The sequence below is a fragment of the Mesoplodon bidens genome (genome assembly GCF_964165515.1).
Source record: "Mesoplodon bidens genome assembly, chromosome: 4".
Taxonomy (NCBI): Eukaryota; Metazoa; Chordata; class Mammalia; order Artiodactyla; family Ziphiidae; genus Mesoplodon; species Mesoplodon bidens.
Window position 1 is genome coordinate 90,577,442 of NC_138160.1, and position 19,898 is coordinate 90,597,339.

General features: G+C 38.3%; 1 protein-coding gene across 4 annotated transcripts in view; it reads left to right on the forward strand.

Annotated features, from left to right (window-relative positions):
- The window catches only part of FER (FER tyrosine kinase), a 481,592-nt gene extending 463,873 nt beyond the window's left edge, over positions 1–17,719 (forward strand). For all 4 annotated transcript variants that reach the window (XM_081230856.1, XM_081230854.1, XM_081230857.1 and 1 more), the window contains 2 exons: positions 12,158–12,280; positions 13,465–17,719. In XM_081230856.1, coding sequence (XP_081086982.1) covers positions 12,158–12,280; positions 13,465–13,607 — 266 coding nt within the window. In that variant the 3' untranslated portion in view covers positions 13,608–17,719. The remainder of the gene's footprint in view (positions 1–12,157; positions 12,281–13,464) is intronic.
- The last annotated feature ends 2,179 nt before the right edge of the window (positions 17,720–19,898 follow it).

Below are 19,898 nucleotides of genomic sequence, written 5' to 3' on the forward strand. Positions count from 1 at the left end.
ATTTACAAATCAAAATTCTAATTCCAAATATCTTTAAGAACCAGACCTAAATTTGGTATGTCATATAATAAAGACAGGCAAGAAGATCTTTGATTGGCAGTGAGGGACCTCTTTTAGCAGTCTTCAATGTTAACTTTATAAAATGCAGAACAACACACCATCTCACCATACACAAAAATAAACTCAAAATGGCTTAAAGACTTTAACATAATACATGACACCATAAAACTCCTAGAAGAGGTCATAGGCAAAACATTCTCTTACATAAATCATACCAATGTTTTCTTAGGTCAATCTCCCAAGGCAATAGAAATAAAAACAAAAGTAAACAAATGTGACCTAAGTAAACTTACAAGGTTTTGCACAGCAAAGGAAACCAAAAACAAAACGAAAAGACAACTTACAGAATGGGAGAAAATATTTGCAAGTTACATGACTAACAAGGGCTTAATTTCCAAAATATATAAATAGCTCATACAACTCAACAACATAAAAAACAAACAACCCAATCAAACAATGGGCAGAAGACCTAAAGAGACATTTCTCAAAAGAAGACATACAGATGGCCAACAGGCACATGAAAATATGCTCAACATCGCTAATTATTAGAGAAATGCGAATCAAAACTACAATGAGGTACCACCTCACATCAGTCGGAATGGCCATCATTAAAAAGTCTACAAACAATAAATGCTGTAGAGGGTGTGGAGAAAAGGGACCTCTCCTACACTGTTGGTAGGAATGTAAGTTGGTGCAGCCACTGTGGAAAACAGTTCCTCAGAAAACCAAAAATAGAATTATGATATGATCCAGCAATCTCACTCCTGAGTGTATACCCACACAAAACTATAATTCAAAAAGATACATGCACCCCTATGTTCACAGCAGCAGCATCTACAATAGCTAAGACATGGAAACAACCTAAATTTCCATCCACAGATGAATGGATAAAGAAGATGTGGAACACATATACAATGGAATAAAGAACGAAATAATGCCATGTTCAGCAACATGGATGCAACTAGAGATTATCATACTAAGTGAAGTCAGAAAGAGAAATACCATATGATATCACTTATATGTGGAATCCAAAATATGACACAAATGAACCTATCTATGAGACAGAAACAGAATCATGGGCACAGAGAACAGACTGGTGGTTGCTAAGGGGGAGGGGGTTGGGGAAGGGATGGAATGGGAGGTTGGGATTAGCAGATGTAGCGTTATGAATGGATAAACAACAATGGATAAGCACAGAGAACTATATTCAATATTCTATGAGAAACCATAATGGAAAATAATATTTAAAAAAAAGAATGTTTATGTATAACTGAATTACCTTGCTGTACAGCAGAAATTAAAACAACCTTGTAATCAACTATACTTCAATTTAAAAAATTGATAAAAAATAAAAAATAAAATGCAGAACAATTTAGATGAGGGAGAGATTTTTAATAGGATGAGAAAGAAGTGGGGAGTATTTGTTACCCAATCCAATGAGGGAGTTCCTGAGTGTCTACAAGTGTCATGGCAACCCTGAGAAATTTAGTTCTCATAGACTAAAATTACTGAAGATTGGCTCTGAATCCTAGCATTTTTTTAACAAGAGAAAATATAAATATTTTATGAAAGTGTTATTTTTTGTTCCGCTTCTTCCATGTTTTATGCAAATATCAATTTATGATTGGTGGTAAAATTTTGCCTCATTTCCAGGGGTCTTTTTTACCCCACGGATTCTTTTTTTCAGTTTTGCCCTCTGAGTAGATGAAATGCTGCCCAAGTCTCCAGGCAGTGTGGGGTTAGGGTGGATGGAAAACCCCTTCAGTCTAAGAAACCTCTCTGAAATTTTAGCTTAGGGACATAGAATTAAAGTTATTTTCACCATTATTTTGTCATTAGTGTTGTCATTTAATTTTTGAAAAGATGATGCATAAACTTGTTTTTGCTTTGTTTTGTTTTAGTCAAGCAGTATGTAAAGGGCCTACAATGAAATGTAAGCCCCTCTCCCCACCCTTGTCTCTAGCCATGTAATTCCCCTTCCTAAAGGCAAATACTCTTATCATATTGTTGTATTCTTCTCAGAGATTTCTCAGCCATCTAATTGTACATATCTCCCCCCCTTTTTAAGCACACAGTGGTAGCGTACTTCATAGCTTCTTCAGCATATACTGCCTCCTCAGTACAGCTGTTACCAAAGGTACTGTGATTGTAAGGGGCAAATAAGATACTGATTTCCAACTAAGGAATAAAACAATCTGTGTAACAATCATTAAAAGAAATTTTTTCATTTGTCACCTGCGAACTTGGGGCTGATACAACCCATAGAAATTTAATTACTGTGAAGTAACTAAGTACTCTGAAATGCAAGAGAGGTAGGATTTATAATGTAGAGAGTCCTGGATCAGCCATCAGGACCAGGTTTCCCAACCAGTCATGTCATTAGTTGCATGACCTTAGCAAGTGATCTATTTCTCTACACCTATGTTTTCTAATTTGCAAATGAGAATGATAGTGTCTTCCCCTGCAAAGGGTACTGTGAGCATCAAATGAGACATGGAAAACTAGCAATGTGCTATATGGCTGATAGTAACTTTTAGCCCATTACAATTATCCAGCAAGGTTTCAGGTCAAGATGGTGATATAGGTAGATCCTGAACTCACCTCCTCCCACAGACACATTGAATCTACAGCTACATATGGAACATTTGCCCCTGAAAAAAACCTAAAAACTAGCTGAGCAACTCGTACACATTGGGCAAAGGAGGAAAAAAGCCACATGGAAGCAGGTAGGAGCAGCTGACTTAAAATGTTGCCCTAAATCCCACCCCTGGTTCAGTGACCCACAATCAGGAGGGAACTCAAAACCTATAGCTTCTCCCTGAGGAGCAAAGGAATATCAGGCATCCTATCTTTTAAGACCTGCACCTGAGAGATGAGCCCCCAAAACATCTGGCTTTGAAAATGATCTGGGCTTGCATCCATGAGACCCTCAAGGCTTTAGAAAGCTGAGAACTGCTTCTTAAAGGGCTCACCCACCCCAGGGCCCAGCGCAGAAGCAGCTATGGAGAGACTCCTAGACTTTACATGAAAGAGCTTCACTTGCTAATCTTAATGCATTAGCCTCAGGGGCAGGCATCTAATTTAATGCATCTAGGGCCCTGACAGGGTGTCTCTAGGGACAGAGGCTGGCAGGCACCATCTTCATGCTTTCCCTCTGCTATGATCCAGAGTGCCAGTATCTCCCAGAGGGGAGCTTTTACACATGTCTGGTGCCCTGGTTTTTGTAGCTGCCACCCAGGGGACACCCTTTGATCACCAGGCTCTGGAGACCAGTGGTCGTGTATTCCTGGAACCCACAGGACTGTAACAATCTGAGAGTGAGTTTTTGGCAGACTGCCACCTCCCAAGGCACTGCACTGGCAGCAGACTGAAGCACACCCCCAGTCTTTCTGATAAATACCATTTGCTTATCCAGGAGCTTTGGCCTGAGGGGCAGGCTTCTGGTCTGGCACACTTCTAGGGGCCTACAGAATGGCTCTCAGGGAATGAGGCTGGTGGATGCCGTCTTTTTGCTATCCCTCTGCCTCACTCTAGTTCACTGGTGTCTCCAAGAAAGGAGCTTAAACACTTGTCTGGTGCCTCAGTTTTTTCAGCTGCTGCCAGGAGACACCTCTACATTGCCTGGCTCTGGTGACCAGCAGGGCTGACACTCCTGGGTCCCACAGAACTGAGAAAGCGTTCTTAAACAGATACCACCCTCAGGGCACAGCAAGAGGCAACAGACCCAGGAGCACAGTCTTTCCATGAAAGGCCTATAATCTTGTGCTGGAGCTTCAGCCTGAGGGCAGGCTCCCAGTTTGTCACATGTCTAGAAGCCTATCAAGGTGCTCTCAGGGAATGCAGGCCAGAGAACACGATTTTGTGACTCACTCTGCCTCGCCACAATTTGTCAGTATCTCCCAGAAAGGAACTTACACACTTGTCTGGAGCCCCTATTTTTGTGACTGTAATCCAGGGTACATTCCAGATCTCCTGGCTCTGATAGCCAGCATGGCTTACACTTGCAGTCTGACAGGACTGTATATATTTGCATGCTTTAAAGTTGCTGCCTGAGGGTCTGGCTTCCAATCAGCCTGAATCTATGTGCTAGATATTCCTCTTTGGGACACTGACAGGTCTTGGAACACCTTCAACTACTAGGAGCTATTAAAAAATAAAATAGGCTGCTTGGACAATCACAAAGGCTTGAGAGAAAATGGAGAGTTAGGTCAGAGCTGGATGGTAAGTTTTACCTCCTACAGGAGGCCACTCCTTCAGGACTGGGAGAGGTGGCTATTTCATCTAATGCATGGAAATGAACACTTGAACACAGGAAGTCAAGCAAAATGAGGAATGTGTTCCAAACGAAAGAACAAGATAATACCTCAGAAAAAAACCTTCACGAAATGGACATACTTTATCCACCTGATAAAATGTTAAAGTTGGTAAAGAATGGATGAACATAGTGAGAATTTCAACAAAGAGATAGAAAATATAAGAAGGTACCAAAGAAAAGACATAGAGTTGAAGAATACAATAACTGAATTGAAAAATATGCTAAAGAGGTTCAACATCATACTACATGAAGCAGAATAAAGGATCAGTGAGCTCAAAGGGCAATGGAACTCATCCAATCACAGCAATAAAAAGAAAAAAGAATGAAAAAAGCCAAGAGGGCTTAAGGGACTTATGAGACAACATCTAGCAGACTAATATTTACATTATAGGAGTCCCAGATGGAGGAGAGAGAGAAAAGAAGGGGCAGAAAACTTATTTGAAGATATAATGGGGGACTTCCCTGGCAACACAGTGGTTGGGAATCCACCTACCAATGCAGGGAGCATGGGTTCGATCCCTGGTCTGGGAAGATCCCACATGCTGCAGAGCAGCTAAGCCCGTGCGCCACAACTACTGAACCTGCGCTCTAGATGCTGTGAGCCACAACTACTGAGCCTGTGCACCACAACTGCTGAAGCCCGCATGCCTAGAGCCCGTGCTCCACAACAAGAGAAGCCACCACAATGAGAAAGAAGCCCATGCACCGCAACAAAGAGTAGCCCCCGCTCGCCACAACTAGAGAAAGCCCTCACGCAGCAGCAAAAACCCAACGCAGCCAAAAATAAGTAAATAAAAAATAAATAAATTTATTTAAAGAAAAAAAAAGATATAATGCCTGAAGATTTCCTACCTGGGAAAGGAAAGAGACATCCAGATCAGGAAACCCACAGTGTTCCAAATAAGATGATGAATCCAAAGAGACCCACACCAAACACATTATATTTAAAGTGTCAAAAGTTAAAGAAAATCTTAAAAGCAGCAAGAGAAAAACAACTTGTTATATACAAGGGATTCCCCATACAACTACCAGCAAATATTTCAACAGAAACTTTGCATGCAAGAAAGGAATGGCATGATATATTCACTGTGCTGAAAGAAAAATAATTCCAACAAAGAATACTCTACTTGGCAAAGTTATCATTCAAAATTGAAGGAGAGAGAAAGAGTTTTCCAGATAAGCAAAATCTAAAAGAGTTCATCACCACTAAACTGGCCTTACAAGGAATGGTAAAGGGACTTCTCTAAGCTAAAAAGAAAGGTTGCTAATTAGTAACAAGAAAATATATGAAAGTATATATATCTCACTGGCAAAGGTAAATATGTAGTAAGGTAGTGGATCAGTCACTTATAAAGGTAGTATGAAGGTTAAAGACAAAAAAATTAAAACTATAACTACAAAAATTAGTTAAGGGATATACAAGATAAATAGATGTAAAATCTGACATCAGAAACATAAAACAAGGCAGGGGGTAGTGAAAATGTAGAGCTTTTGAATGTGTTCAATCTTCAGTTTTTTTAATCAACTTAAAAATGTAAGTTGTTATATGTAAGCCTCATGGTTACCACAAAGTCAAAATCTATAGTAGATACAGTAATGATAATGAGAAAAATCTAAGCATACCATTAAAGAAAGTCATCAAACCACAAAGGAAGAGAGCAAGTGAAGAAGTAAGGAACAGAGGGGAACTATAAAACAGCGAGAAAGGAATTAAAATGGTAATAAGTACATACATATCAATAACAATGTTAAATGTAAAGGGACTAAATTTGCCAGTCAAAAGACAGAGTTGCTGAATGGAATAAAAAATAAGACCCATCTATATGCTGCCTACAAGAGACTCATCGCAGACATAAGGACACACAAAGACTAAAAGTGAAGGGGTGGAGAAAGATATTCCATGCAAATAGAAACCAAAAGGAAGCTGGGGTGGCTATATTTATATCAAACAAAGTAGATTTTAAAACAAAGACTGTAATCAGAGACAAAGGAGGGCATTACATAATGATAAAGAGGTCAATCCAACAAGAGGATATAAAATTTGTAAGTATTTATGCACCTAACATAGGAATACTTAAATATATAAAACAAATATTAACAGACCTAAAAGGAGAAATAAACAGCAATACAATAATAGTAGGAGACTTTAGTACCCTACTTGAGTCAATGTAAAGATCAGACAGAAAATCAGTAAGGAAATGTCAGCCTTAAATGACACTTTAGACCAGATGAACTTAACAGATATATATATAAATATAGATATCTATAGATCAGTATACACATGCCATCCAAAAGAAGCAGAATACATATTCTTTCCTAGTGCATGTGGAATATTCCCCAAGACAGATTATATGTTAGGCCACAAAACAAGTCTTAATAAATTTAACAAGACTGAAATCACATCAAGCATCTTTTCTGACCACAACAGTATGGAACTAGAAGTCAATTACAAGAAGAAAGCTAGGAAATTCACAAATATGTGGAAATTAAACATGCTACTGAACAACCAATGGGTCACAGAATAAATCAAAAGAAAAGTCAAAATTACCTTGAGACAAATTAAAATGGAAATAGAACATACCAAAAGTTAGGTGATGCAGTAAAAGCAGTTCTGAGATGTATGTTCATAGTAATAAATGCCTACCTCAAGAAACAAGAAAGATCTCAAACAACATAACATCACACCTCAAGGAACTAGAAGAAGAACAAATAAACCCAAAGTTATTAGAAGGAAGGAAATAACAAAGATCAGAGCAGAAATAAATGAAATAAAGACTAAAAAGACAATAGAAAAGATCAATGAAACTAATAGCTCTTTCTTTGAAATGATAGAATTGACAAAACTTTAGCTACACTCAGCAAGAAAGAAAAGTGACAGAAACCAAATCAAAACAGTTAAAAATGAAAAATGAGACATTACAACTGATACCACAGATATACAAAGGATGGTAAGAGGCTTCTATGAACAACTATATGCCAACAAACTGGACAACCTAGAAAAAATGAAAAAAATCTCTCAAAAACCTTCTGAAATTGAATCAGTAACAAAAAAACCTCTCAACAAAAAGAAGTCTAGGAATGAATGGCTTCACTGGTGAATTTTACCATACATTCAAAGAAGATTAATACCAGTCGTTCTCAAACTCTTCCAAAACAGAAGAGGGAATACTCCCAAACTCATTTTATGAGTCCATCATTACTCTGATATCAAAACCAGACAAAGACATCACAAGAAAAGAAAATTACTTGGAGGGGCTGCAGAGTATAACCATGGCCAGGTTGAGTCCACATTCAAGATTTCAGGATGTGGACGTGCAGCAGCTGGTGACACAGAACCTGGCTTGAGGTACTGACCAGTATTTCACCCCCAGATGCTTCAGCACCTACATCAATGTCACCTCAAGAAGTTCGGGCACATCAAGTAAACTATGAATCTAACCTTCCTGGGAGAGCCCCTCTGGATCTGCTCCAATCCTGACTGAGGAGTCTCCTCCCCTCTCTTCTGCCATTGTTCCTGATGAACACAGAAGCAAAAATTCTCAACACAATGTTAGCAAACGGAATTCAGTAATACATTAAATAATAAAAGGATCACACATCATGATCAAGTGGGATTTATTCCAAGGATACAAGGATGGTTTAACATCTGCAAATCAATCAACATGATGCACCACATTAACAAAATAAAGGCTAAAAATCACATCATCATATCATCTCAATAGATACAGAAAAAGCATTGGACAAAACTCAACATCCCATTAAGATAAAAATTCTCAACAAAGTGGGTACAGAGGAAATGTACCTCAACATAATAAAGGTCACATATGACAAGCCCACAGCTAACATCACAGTTCACAGTAAAAATCTGAAAGCTTTTCCTCTAAGAACAGGAACAAGACAAGGATGCCCACTCTCACCACTTTTATTCAACATAGTATTGGAAGTCCTAGCCACAGCAATTAGGCAAGAGAAAGAAATAAAAGGAATCCCATTTGGAAAGGAAGAAGTAAAACTGTCCTTATTTGCAGATGAAATGATATTATATAGAAAATCCTAAAGTCTCCACCAAGAAACTGTTAGAACTAATCAATGAATACAGTAAATTGCAGGATACAAAGTCAAAATACAAAAATCTGTTGTGTTTCTATACACTAATAACAAATTATCAGAAAGAGAAATTAAGGAAACAGTTCCATTTATAATTGCATCAAAAACAATAAAATATCTAGGAATAAATTTCATCAAGGAGGTGAAAAACCTGTACATTGAAAACTATCAGACACAACCAAAGAAACTGAAGAAGACACAAGTAAATGAAAAGATATTTCATGCTCATGGATTGGAAGAATCAATATTAATAAAATGTTCATACTACCCAAAGCAATCTACAGATTCAGTGCAATCCCTATCAAAATTCCAATGGCATTTTTCACATAACTGGATCAAATAATACTAAAATTAGTGTGGAACCACAAAAGGCCCTGAACAGTCAAAGCAATCTTGAGGAAGAAGTACAGAGCTAGGGGCATCATGCTCCCTGATTTCAAACTATACTACAAAGCTATTGTATTTAAAGCAGCATGGTATTAGAATTAAACAGACACACAGATCAATGGAACAGAATAGAAAGCCTAGAAATAATCCCATGCATAAATGGTCAATTAATTTATGACAGAGGAGGCAAGAATATACAATGGAGAAAGGACATCTCTTCAATAAATGTTGGGAAAACTGGACAGCCACATGCCAAAGAATGAAACAGACCACTATCTTACACCATATGCAAAAATTAACTCAAAATGATTAAAGACTTGACTATAAGACCTGAAGTCATAAAACTCCTAGAAGAAAACATAGGCAGTAAGCTCTAGTGCTGGAGATGAGTTTTTGGATTTGACATCAAAGCAAAGGCAACAAAAGCAAAAATAAACCAGTTGGGCTATTTCAAACTAAAAAGCTTCTGCACAACAAAGGAAACCATTTACAAAATAAAAGGACATCTACCGAATGAGAGAATATATTTGCAAGTTGTATATCTGATAGGGGTTAATATTTAAATATATAAAGAACTCATGCAACTCAAGACAAAAAACAATCTGATTAAAAAATGGGCAGAAGTTCAGAATAGACAGTTTTCCAAAGAAGGGATATACATGGCCAACAGTTTCATGAAAAGATACGCAACATCACTAAGCATCAGGGAAATGCAAATCAAAACCACAGTGACTTATCACCTCATACCTGTTAGAACAGCTGTTATTAAAACGAGAAATAACAAGTGTTGGCCAGGTTGTGGAGAAAAGGATCCCTCCTCCACTGTCGGGAGGAATGTAAATTGGTGCAACCACTATGGAAAACAGTGTGGAGGTTCCTCATAAAGCTAAAAATAGAGCTACCATATGATCTAGCAGTTCCACTTCTGGGTATTTATCTGAAGAAAACAAAAATGCTAACTCAAGAAGATAATATGCACCCCCATGTTCATTTGCAGCATTATTTACAATAGCCAAGATATGGAAATAGCCTAAGTTTACATCAATGGACGAATGAATAAAGAAGATATGGTGTGTATATACAATAGAATATTATTCAACCTTAGCAAAGAGTGAAATCATGCCATTTGTGACAACATGGATGAACCTTGAGGGTATCATGCTAAGGGAAATAAGTCAGACAGAGAAAGACAAATACTGTATAATCTCATTTATATGTGAAATCTAAACAACAACAACAAAACCACTCTCATAGATACAGAGAACAGGCTGGTGGTTGCCAGAGTCAAGCAGTAGGAGGTAGGGGGAGGGTGAATGAAGGTGGTCAAGAGGTACAAATTCCAGTTATAAAACAAATGAGTCATGGGGCTCTAATGTAAAACATGGTGACTATAATTAATAGTACTATATTGCATATTTGAAAGTTGCTAAGAGAGTAGATCTTGAAGTTCTCATCACAAGAAAAAAATGTTTATGACTATGGATGGTGACTATGGATGGTGATGTTGACTAGACTTATCGTGGTGATTATTTTGCAATATATACAAATATTAAATCATCATGCTGTACACCTGAAACTAATATAATGTTATGTCAATTATATCTCAATAAGAAAAATAAAGAATTATTAATTAATTTTTAAAAATTATCCAGTGAAACCAGATTCAAAAGTCAAGGTTACAGGGCTTCCCTGGTGGCGCAGTGGTTAGGAATCCGCCTGCCAACACAGGGGACACGGGTTCGAGCCCTGGTCCGGGAAGATCCCACATGCCACAGAGCAACTAAGCCCGTGAGCCACAACTACTGAGCCCCTGTGCCACAACTACTGAAGCCCGCACGCCTAGAGCCCGTGCTTGGCAATGAGAAGTCCGCACACCGCGACAAAATGTAGCCCCCATTCGTCGCAACTAGAGAAAGCCTGCGTGCAACAATGAAGACCCAACGCAGACAAAAATAATAAAGTTAAATAAAATTTTTTTTAAAAGTCAAGGTTACAGAGTTAGGTTATAAGCTTTCATTTCTAGAGTGTGATCTTAGTTTATAATACAACTGGCCATTCTTGATCTCTTCCTAGATACTATCTTACAAAAATAAGGTATTTGGCTCTCTATGCTTTGTACTTCCTTAAGGAGTTAATTAGTCTTAACTTGTAACCACTGAATGATTTTCATAAAAAGTTTTAAATTATTGGATGCCAAACATGAAAAGAGTTGATATGCAGACAGGGAAACTAATCTTCCTACCGACTAGCATAGTGAATGTCCGTAATTACTGTCTAGTAAGAAGGAAGCTAATTCACACAGCTGGAGACGATGATCAGCAAGTACACTCCAAACTCTGACATCAGAGCAGTTATAACATAGGCATACTCTCATTCTCATTGTACTGTTTTCAAGAAAGAGAAAAGGCCATCCTACTCAAAGTAACAAGACATTTTGAGAGGATGAGCATTTATACATCCTGGAATGGCAGAAATATGTTGGAAAATCTTGAAAATTCATAGCCTTTTCTGCCTCCCCTCCTTGATTTCACATTCATTCCAGAAGATATCTGGTATTGGCTTTTATCTCTGTGTTTCTCTAGAAGATTACCAAGGGAAAAAAAAACTAAACTAAACTAAGAGTTAGCTTATGTAATTCAGTAAAGCAGGTGCACCAAGATATTTTGACAAAACACAGCACCATGTAATTTAAAGAAGTTGTTTTTATCAGCCAGCTATGTTAATTTCTACTCTATTCAAAACACAGAAAAATGTATTTTCCATAAATGAAACTATCAGTGGAGAAAATGAGAATTTTAAGCATGTAAGAATATCTGTAAACAGTGAGGAGTAAAAAATTGAAGTTAAGAAACTTTCCTTATTGCTTTAAGTTTGTTTGTAATTTTAGTAGGAAGAAAATGATGCAGGCAGAAGACAAAATTGCAGAACTCCAACTTATTTAATCTCCTAGGCATCGATGTGTACAAATTTATATCTTTTTTATATAAACTATCTATCTCATTTAGAGGCCACAGAGAAAGTAAGCTTGCATACTGAGTGAATATTTGTTCTTGGTGGGGAAATGTGATTTGGAAGGTGGCTTGGTTAAAGTAGCAGCCTGAAGACTATTCATTTAATTGGTAATATTACTACTCCTGGAAAGCAAAACTAGTCAAGAAAATAAGATCACTAGTTATTGAATTCCTGGTAAGTTTAAATATGTTAATATGTGACTGACATAGACATACACAACCAGAAATGGTCACCCGCTTATCCAGTGACCTGAATGTGGTTTTGTTCACCCTCCAGGGAGATACAGCTCTGAGAGTGATGTGTGGAGCTTTGGCATCCTCCTCTGGGAGACCTTCAGCTTAGGGGTCTGCCCATACCCTGGAATGACAAATCAACAAGCTCGGGAACAAGTGGAAAGAGGTGAGCCAAAGACACAGGGTAGCAGTATTCACACCCATCCCGGGCAGTGCTGGTGCCGTGTCTGCATTTCCTGGGAAGAGGAAGGGAGTAGTCTCGGGCATATGATAGAAGAGGTGCTGGTTAATCTACTTTTGAACTTTATGGATGGTGTGGCTCTTATACAACCAAACCAACAACAACAACAAAGACTTTAAAAGATAGATCCCAGCTCTTTGAAAATAGAAAGCTCTAGGCTTTTCTTCCACTCCCCCTGCCTGGCATGACACCTGCAAGGCTGTGCCATTCACTATCTTCCAGGGAAATAGGAGATTGAGGAATACCACCTATTTTTTATTCTATGCCAAATAAACACTGTTAATATTACTGCAAATTGAAATGTAGTTAGACTTCAGGAAGAAGTTGAGAATTTTGGAACAGTTCTGAAGAAGCCCTATGGTGTTCTCAGATCAGGGACAGGAATAAGCAGGTGACGGTGACACCCTCACGTGCACTTCTGTAGTTCCTGGCTTTCAACAACAACAACAAAACACTTTCAACAAAACACCAGTGCCCTAGGGGTCAGGCCCCTCAAGGGGGGCATGGTTGTAGAATCGGGTGTAGGAAGATGACTTTCCAGCTTCCTTCCTCCCTTTTCCTACCGCTCCTGAGGCAAATGCAAACAGGCACACACATACTACCCAGCACACTGCCGGGACACTGCCAGGTGACTTTGAATTAAAGATAATATTCTTCTCAGACTGTAAAGGAATATGCCTCATATTCATTTTTATTTCACTTTTAAATTAATGTTTATAAATCCTCATCCTTTTCCTCATCTTCAAAAACCTGAGTTGTAGAGATGATTTTTTAAAACTCTGCCTACAGCATCTGAAAGCAAATTCTAAAAGCAAATACTTAGAGCAACTAAAACATGCATTTGTATGTGATGTATCTTACATCAGACTTTGTGACAAATGAACAAACAGAAAGTGGGTTCTTTGAACTAGAAGGTAATGATGTTGCTCTATTAATATTAAAGTCTGCATTACTTACAGAAAAAAAATCAGTTTGCCCTGAAATGGATTTTTTGTTTCTATTAACCAACAACATAAGGTACTAAAAATTACAAACTGCATAATGCCCTATGTGAACATTTATATCTTATCCCCATTCTAAATTCTGTTCTTCTTCTCTTGGGTCTTCAGGATACCGAATGTCAGCCCCTCAGCATTGTCCAGAGGACATTTTTAAAATTATGATGAAGTGTTGGGATTATAAACCTGAAAACCGCCCCAAGTTCACTGAACTTCAGAAAGAGCTCACTGTCATCAAGAAGAAGATCACATAGTGACAGAACAGTGCAAACTCAGCCTCCAGGACTTGGTCCTCCAGCAGAGTAAGATTGTTCTTCTCGTTAACAATGAGTTTATACCACGTTATGTGCAACCGTCTTCTAAGGTTATTTTTTTTAATTAACTGTTTTTTAAATATGTGCCGTTAAAAAAAGTCAAAGGCAAATGCATTCAAGAAACAGGTAGTCCTACCAAGGGCTTCTCAGCTCACCACAGCAATCCTGCCATTTCAGCCCTTTGTAAATAGAAAAGCACAGGCTCTAAATGTGAGGGGGAACCAATCCATCTTTTTCACACCAGGACCATCGATGTTTCTCAGAGATTCTTTACTTCAGACCCAGTTCACGGCTGCTGTCCCATGCCACAGACCCTACTCGATTGGTGCTATCAGCTGCATTGGTAATGCCATGTCTGCAGGACACATTCCAACCAAAGTTGGCTTTCTGCTCTGCCAAGGCAAGGGTGTATTTGTAAACATCATTTTATATTGAGAATTATTTAGACCTCCTAGGGGTTTTCTTTCCTTTCTCGCCAGAAATAAGCGCAGTGTAAGAATCCTCACATTCCTGTCTTATTGGTAAAGCTGTTGTTTCCCTCCCCTTTTGTCCAGGCATCAGAAAATGATGCCTGGAATGTCCTCAAAGAGCTCTTAATTGAGGCCACAGCTATTAAAGAATGTTTCAGACAGCTGTGAAGGCAAGAAGTAAGTTGGAACAGGAGGACGGTCTGGAGAAAGGGGCAGCTAAAGTCATCATCAAAGAGAAGGAAAGGAAAATAGAAAATCTGCCTTCTTACCAGAGTTATGCTTTTACACACACACACACACATACACACACACACACACGCACGCTTTATTTTATGGTCTGATTCACGAAAAAGGTTCTAAGAAATGTTTTCAGGAGTTCACAGATAGAGCCTTCTTGTCAACAAAAAATTCTTTAGAGAAATTCCAAAGCACGAGCCTACAGAAATAACAGCATAATTTTAAGTACCTTCATATGAGAGGAGACATCCCAGAATTTAATTCTGTTCATTTGTGCCAGTTTCCAGAGCTGTCAGAATTTCATGATTCTAGTTCATAAACACATCCATGTGTGTACACACATGGGCATGCGCCCCCCACACAGACACACAGCCACACACACGCACATAATACTGAGAAACCTGTCAGGTATGAATGGAGTAAATTGGTTAAGAAGTCAAATGAACATTATTAAGGAAAAAGCTATAGAGATAGCCCTCCTTTGTCCACTTTCCCCCTTCATTTACTCTTATACTGCTACCTGAAAATTCTTATCATTAGCTGACCCATATATGAGCACAGTTTGGAGATGCTTCATATGAATAAAATGTAACAGAGTTTAAACTAGGATTGTCTTTAGCTGAATCTTAGCTTCATCCAGGGAACTTACCCCATGGTCTGTATATAGTTGCCTCTCAGGATAAATATGTGTGTAAGAGATGGTCATGCTCAGGGGTAAATGTGGCCTGGGAGCTTTTAATAAGTGCTCAGGCCTGTGTCCAAATAGCACAGTAGTGATTATTTGGTCTACATTCATTGGAAGAGCTTATGGGATAGAAAATTCCTCCTGCCCCCTCCACCTATTTGCGGCCTAGGAATATCGCTGCACACAACTCACACCCAGTACTACTTTCAAGAGTAAACAGGATAATACTGAGGAGAAAAATGGCTTGTGTCTACCACTTCAATCTCCTTGAAGTTTCATACACATTTAATGATTACCACATCCAGACAAAAATGAAAGCATAATAAACTTGCCCGCAAAAATATTGCAATATACAAAGTAACTTTTTTTAATCAGCATTGTTTCCCTTCTGTCAAATATTATGAGTAAAATGAAACCTTCTTTTGATGGCATATACTGTGGTAAATCAAAGCACAGAGTCATGAATTAAGATTAAGAGCTCTGGTCTTCAGGCACTTGCCAGCCTTCAAAAGCAAGAATAAAATGGGGACATTTCCACCCTTTGCCAGTATTTCCAAGTGCATCTCTCTGTAATATTCTTTGTTTAAAGAAAACAGCCTCCCATCACTTAGCAGCCGCACTGCTAAGCTCTCAGCAAAGAGAGAGAATGATGGTTTGGGCTTTAATTTTGTGAACAAGACCTGAAGCTTAATCATTGCATTCTGGTGTAAAGAACGAACATGGCATTGATATTTCACTCATCCACGCTGTTAGAATTTGCAGTTCACATCGTAACTGTGTACTTAAATTAAAGAAGCTTTTCAAAACATCGTGACATCTGCAGCATTTAAATTCTATTTTATTCTTTGTCCCAAAGCAGGCAGTGGTACAGTTCAGGATTAATAACTCATCAGGAGTCTTTCAGGATCATATCAGTTATATAGAATTTTAAATTTAATATAGGCACATGCATTAAGAAAAACGTATGCAGACTATTTTTTACTGTTAACTTTGTTGTGCTTGAAGCATAATTTATTCATCCCTTCTGTCACTGATAATTATTGGAATTATGTACTTTAGGAGGCTAATCCATACCCAAAAAGCGTACACACAAATTCTCCTCTGAATTTGCAAGTTGATACAGGGAAAGAAGGTTTCGGAAACATAAAATCCTATGACTTGTTTAGTAAGAAAACAGTAACCAAAATTTTAGTAACCAAAATTGCCACTGGTCTGAATGTAATTCAGCCAGGTCACAAATCTTTGTCTTGGTAATGGATTTTTCACGCGTTGCATTTGTTACTCCTATGTAGTTTCTGTCATAATTCCTTAAATTTATGAATATGGAGTGGCGGGGGGGGGGGCGGGTAAGCCCAGGCAGCCTGACTCTCACCTGCATTTTTCTATCTTGAATCACCAAGGAGCCTTTATGAGAAACATTTAAGTAGTTCATCATTTTTCAAGGAAAGATATCTTTTATTGTCAAATTAACATTTATTACCAACATGTGAAACCTAAAATTATTTTGCACTCCATGTAATCTAAGGTTACTTCCCAAAGCCAACATATTCTTTCTCTTCTAGGAAATAATAATAAAGGATGAATAGGTTTTGTTTAGACTTTCAAAACCAGAGGTCTCATTTTAGTCCATCCTGCCACTAGGTCCCCAGTGAAAGGTCTTATGTAATCATTTCTCTCTTATCTCCCAAATTTTATATAGTCAATAAAATTCTTTGTCCATAATTCACCACTTTATCACAAATACGATATTACTGAAACCTGTTACTAGCACACCAGTGTAGAACATGAGTCTAATTGCTTCAGCCAATTTTCAGCACACATTTCACAACTGTTTTTCATTTGAGGGTTGTTTTAAAAGAAAAGAAAATGTTTAGTCATTGAAATAGTCTTAATTTCCTTTAAACCATGGTATGGTTTTCTTGTCTGTGTTATACTCATTGTTTCAGTTTTGCCATATAGTTTTATGTAAAGTTTGGCTAATACCACTAAAATAACCGTGGCTTCACAATACTGGTATGACTTGTGTCAAGAAGAAAGTGTTTTAATTATAATATATGCCACACACTGAGGATATTGTAGTGGGATAAACATAAAAATGAGAATGCAAAAATACATGTCTAGGTAGTATGTTACTGTCGTTCGGTTACCTCAGTCACACTACTTTCCAGCTCACTCATCAGATGTTCTAAAAATGTACCTGAAAACCTTCCTTAGTATACTCTACGGACACTGTTCTGTGGCTGTGTGTCTTTTGATGTGAGATCAGTTGATACTTTCTGAAAAGAGGGTTTGTTTGTTTGCCTCAACCCTCTTTTTACATATAGGTACCTCCCACACACCATTGGTATTTTAATTGTTTCTTATCAACAGAATTGATTGTCCATAAACACTATTCTGAGTCATGTAAAGATCAACTTTTGTATTTAGGAGGTCGGAGCCCTCACACAAAACAGAGAATAATGCAAAATACAAAGAACAAAAAGGGACAGACAATTGAAAAAGACATGGTTTCTTTATGTATTAATATGTTAAGTAAAACAAAGATTTTATATGAAAATGAGTTTCTATTACAGTTCCATTACACTATTAAGTTAGCATGAAAGTTTACCATTAAAATAAAGTGTTACCTATTTTATTACTAACTCTGATTTGCTTATACGTACCAGAAATTTTTTATTAAATATTTTAGTTTTATTTATTTTTCTGTTTTGATTAGTTTCATATCAAGTCTGAATAATATATTATTTGGGAAGATCCAGAACTACGTATTAATTTCTGCCAAAGAAAATATTCTAATTAAAAGTCAATATTTCATGTACCAAGATGACCTACTTGAAGGAGATACTGCTACAGTTGTAGAGTCCCATAAAATTCTCCTTTAAAAAATAATGCTATAATACAGAAGGTGTAAAACTATATATCTTAGTCATAATTCAATTTAAGGAAATATTTTTAACCCCTTGAAGACCATCCTACTGCCTCATACTGATTCAAAGAGTAAATTCTGAATTGTTAAGTGAAGACATTAAAGACTGCCTAATTAAGACTGAGGTTCTTAGGTGGTAGAAAAATCCTACTGTACTAAATTCCTAGTCACTTTAAACTGGGGAGATATAATGAGCATAGGCTTCAGCACATCTGTTAATAAGGCACTGAGGCAAACGTCTACAAAGGCAAAAGAGGAGAATACCAGTTATTCTAAGGCAGGATGATGCAGCCCCTACAGAGAGTGTAGGATAATTAAAGTGGAACGAAGACTTGGACAACGTCACTAGGAGGCCTGCGGAGAACAGTGCCACCAGGCCAGATCCTTTCCTACAGAAAATTTAAAAGGTATTGGAGTCAAAGGAAGCAAAAGAGGTCACCTGCCAGTGTGTGGGCCTTCATGTGAGCAAACCAAACACCTCTCCCTTGCATTTGTAGCAGTCTCTTATCCCCAGCTCGGAGGCGATGCTGTGCTGGGCAACACATGCTCATCGTCCTCCCAACTAATGGGTTTGGCCATATATGCTTAGACTTTTTTTTTTTTTTTTTTTTTTTTTTTTGCGGTACGCGGGCCTCTCACTGCCCTGGCCTCTCCTGTTGCGGAGCACAGGCTCCGGACACGCAGGCTCACCGGCCATGGCTCACGGGCCCAGCCACTCCACGGCATGTGGGATCTTCCCAGACCGGGGCACGAACCCGTGTCCCCTGCATCGGCAGGCGGACTCTCAACCACTGCGCCACCAGGGAAGCCCTATGCTTAGACTTTTAACAGAGACTTCTCTAACTCTCTTTGTATTTGAGTTAGTGATACTATTTCTTAAACTAAATCACTGATTATTCACACCTCATTAGAAATCTGGTTGCAATGGGGCTGGTCTCCTAAGTGAGAGCACGCTGAGATCAGCCATTTCACCTTTTGACTGATGTTGACTAACTGGCTCCTAGAGGTACCCCAGAGGGACCTTCCTCTGATGAGCTCAGCTCTGGGGAAACATGGAATCCAGCAGGGAAGGAGGGGAATACCAATTAAATAGCAATGCTCCTTGTCTTTATACTAATAACATGTGAGGGAAAGGAATCATAGAAGCATCCTAAAGCCAGTCACAGTGCAGCATGGCTAAGCTCAGACATGGAAGGCAGAGAAAGAGACATCCAAAAAGGAAGATTGAAGGACAGGAAGGGCAAAAACAAAGTACCAATGCAAAGTGACTCAAGGGCTCACCTTCCAACAAATAAATGTGGTATCAGTGAGGGAGAGCGAATCCTCAAAAGGGAATTTTGAGGTGCTTCCCACTGCATGGTATTAAACATTACATACCTCTCAAGTTTCTACAACACTTCTTAAAGGGCACTGGGTGGGGTATTGATTTGATTATCTTTATGCTCCCTATAATCTCAAGAGGAAGCCACTGTTGAATGAGAATTACTCTTGCTTGGTTTTTCTGTAAGGCTGCAGGTATGACAGTGGTTCAGCCCACTTCCTAAGCAGTAAGGAACTGAGGGTGGCACACATATGTCTGGGGCAGCCAGCATTGGAGGAAAACTGCTGTGAAATTTCCTTCTTATTATTTTATGAAAGAGAAGATACCTTGTGGGTGTCTCTGCCTGCAACATAAAGACAGATTGAGCTTCCCTGCTTGCCAGCAAACTTGCAAGGCCTCCCAAAGAAGAGTATTTAGAATTCACTCTAAAAAGATTCAAATCTTGAATTTCTAAATTATCTTCCCAGACATTACCACTGAAGTCAGAAGATGTGAGTGTTCTACAAAGTAATAAAATGTTCTAAGTGATGGTAATGACCCTGGTAGCAGGATTTTGTAATGTTTTCCCTCAGCTTTATTCATTCAGAAGCTT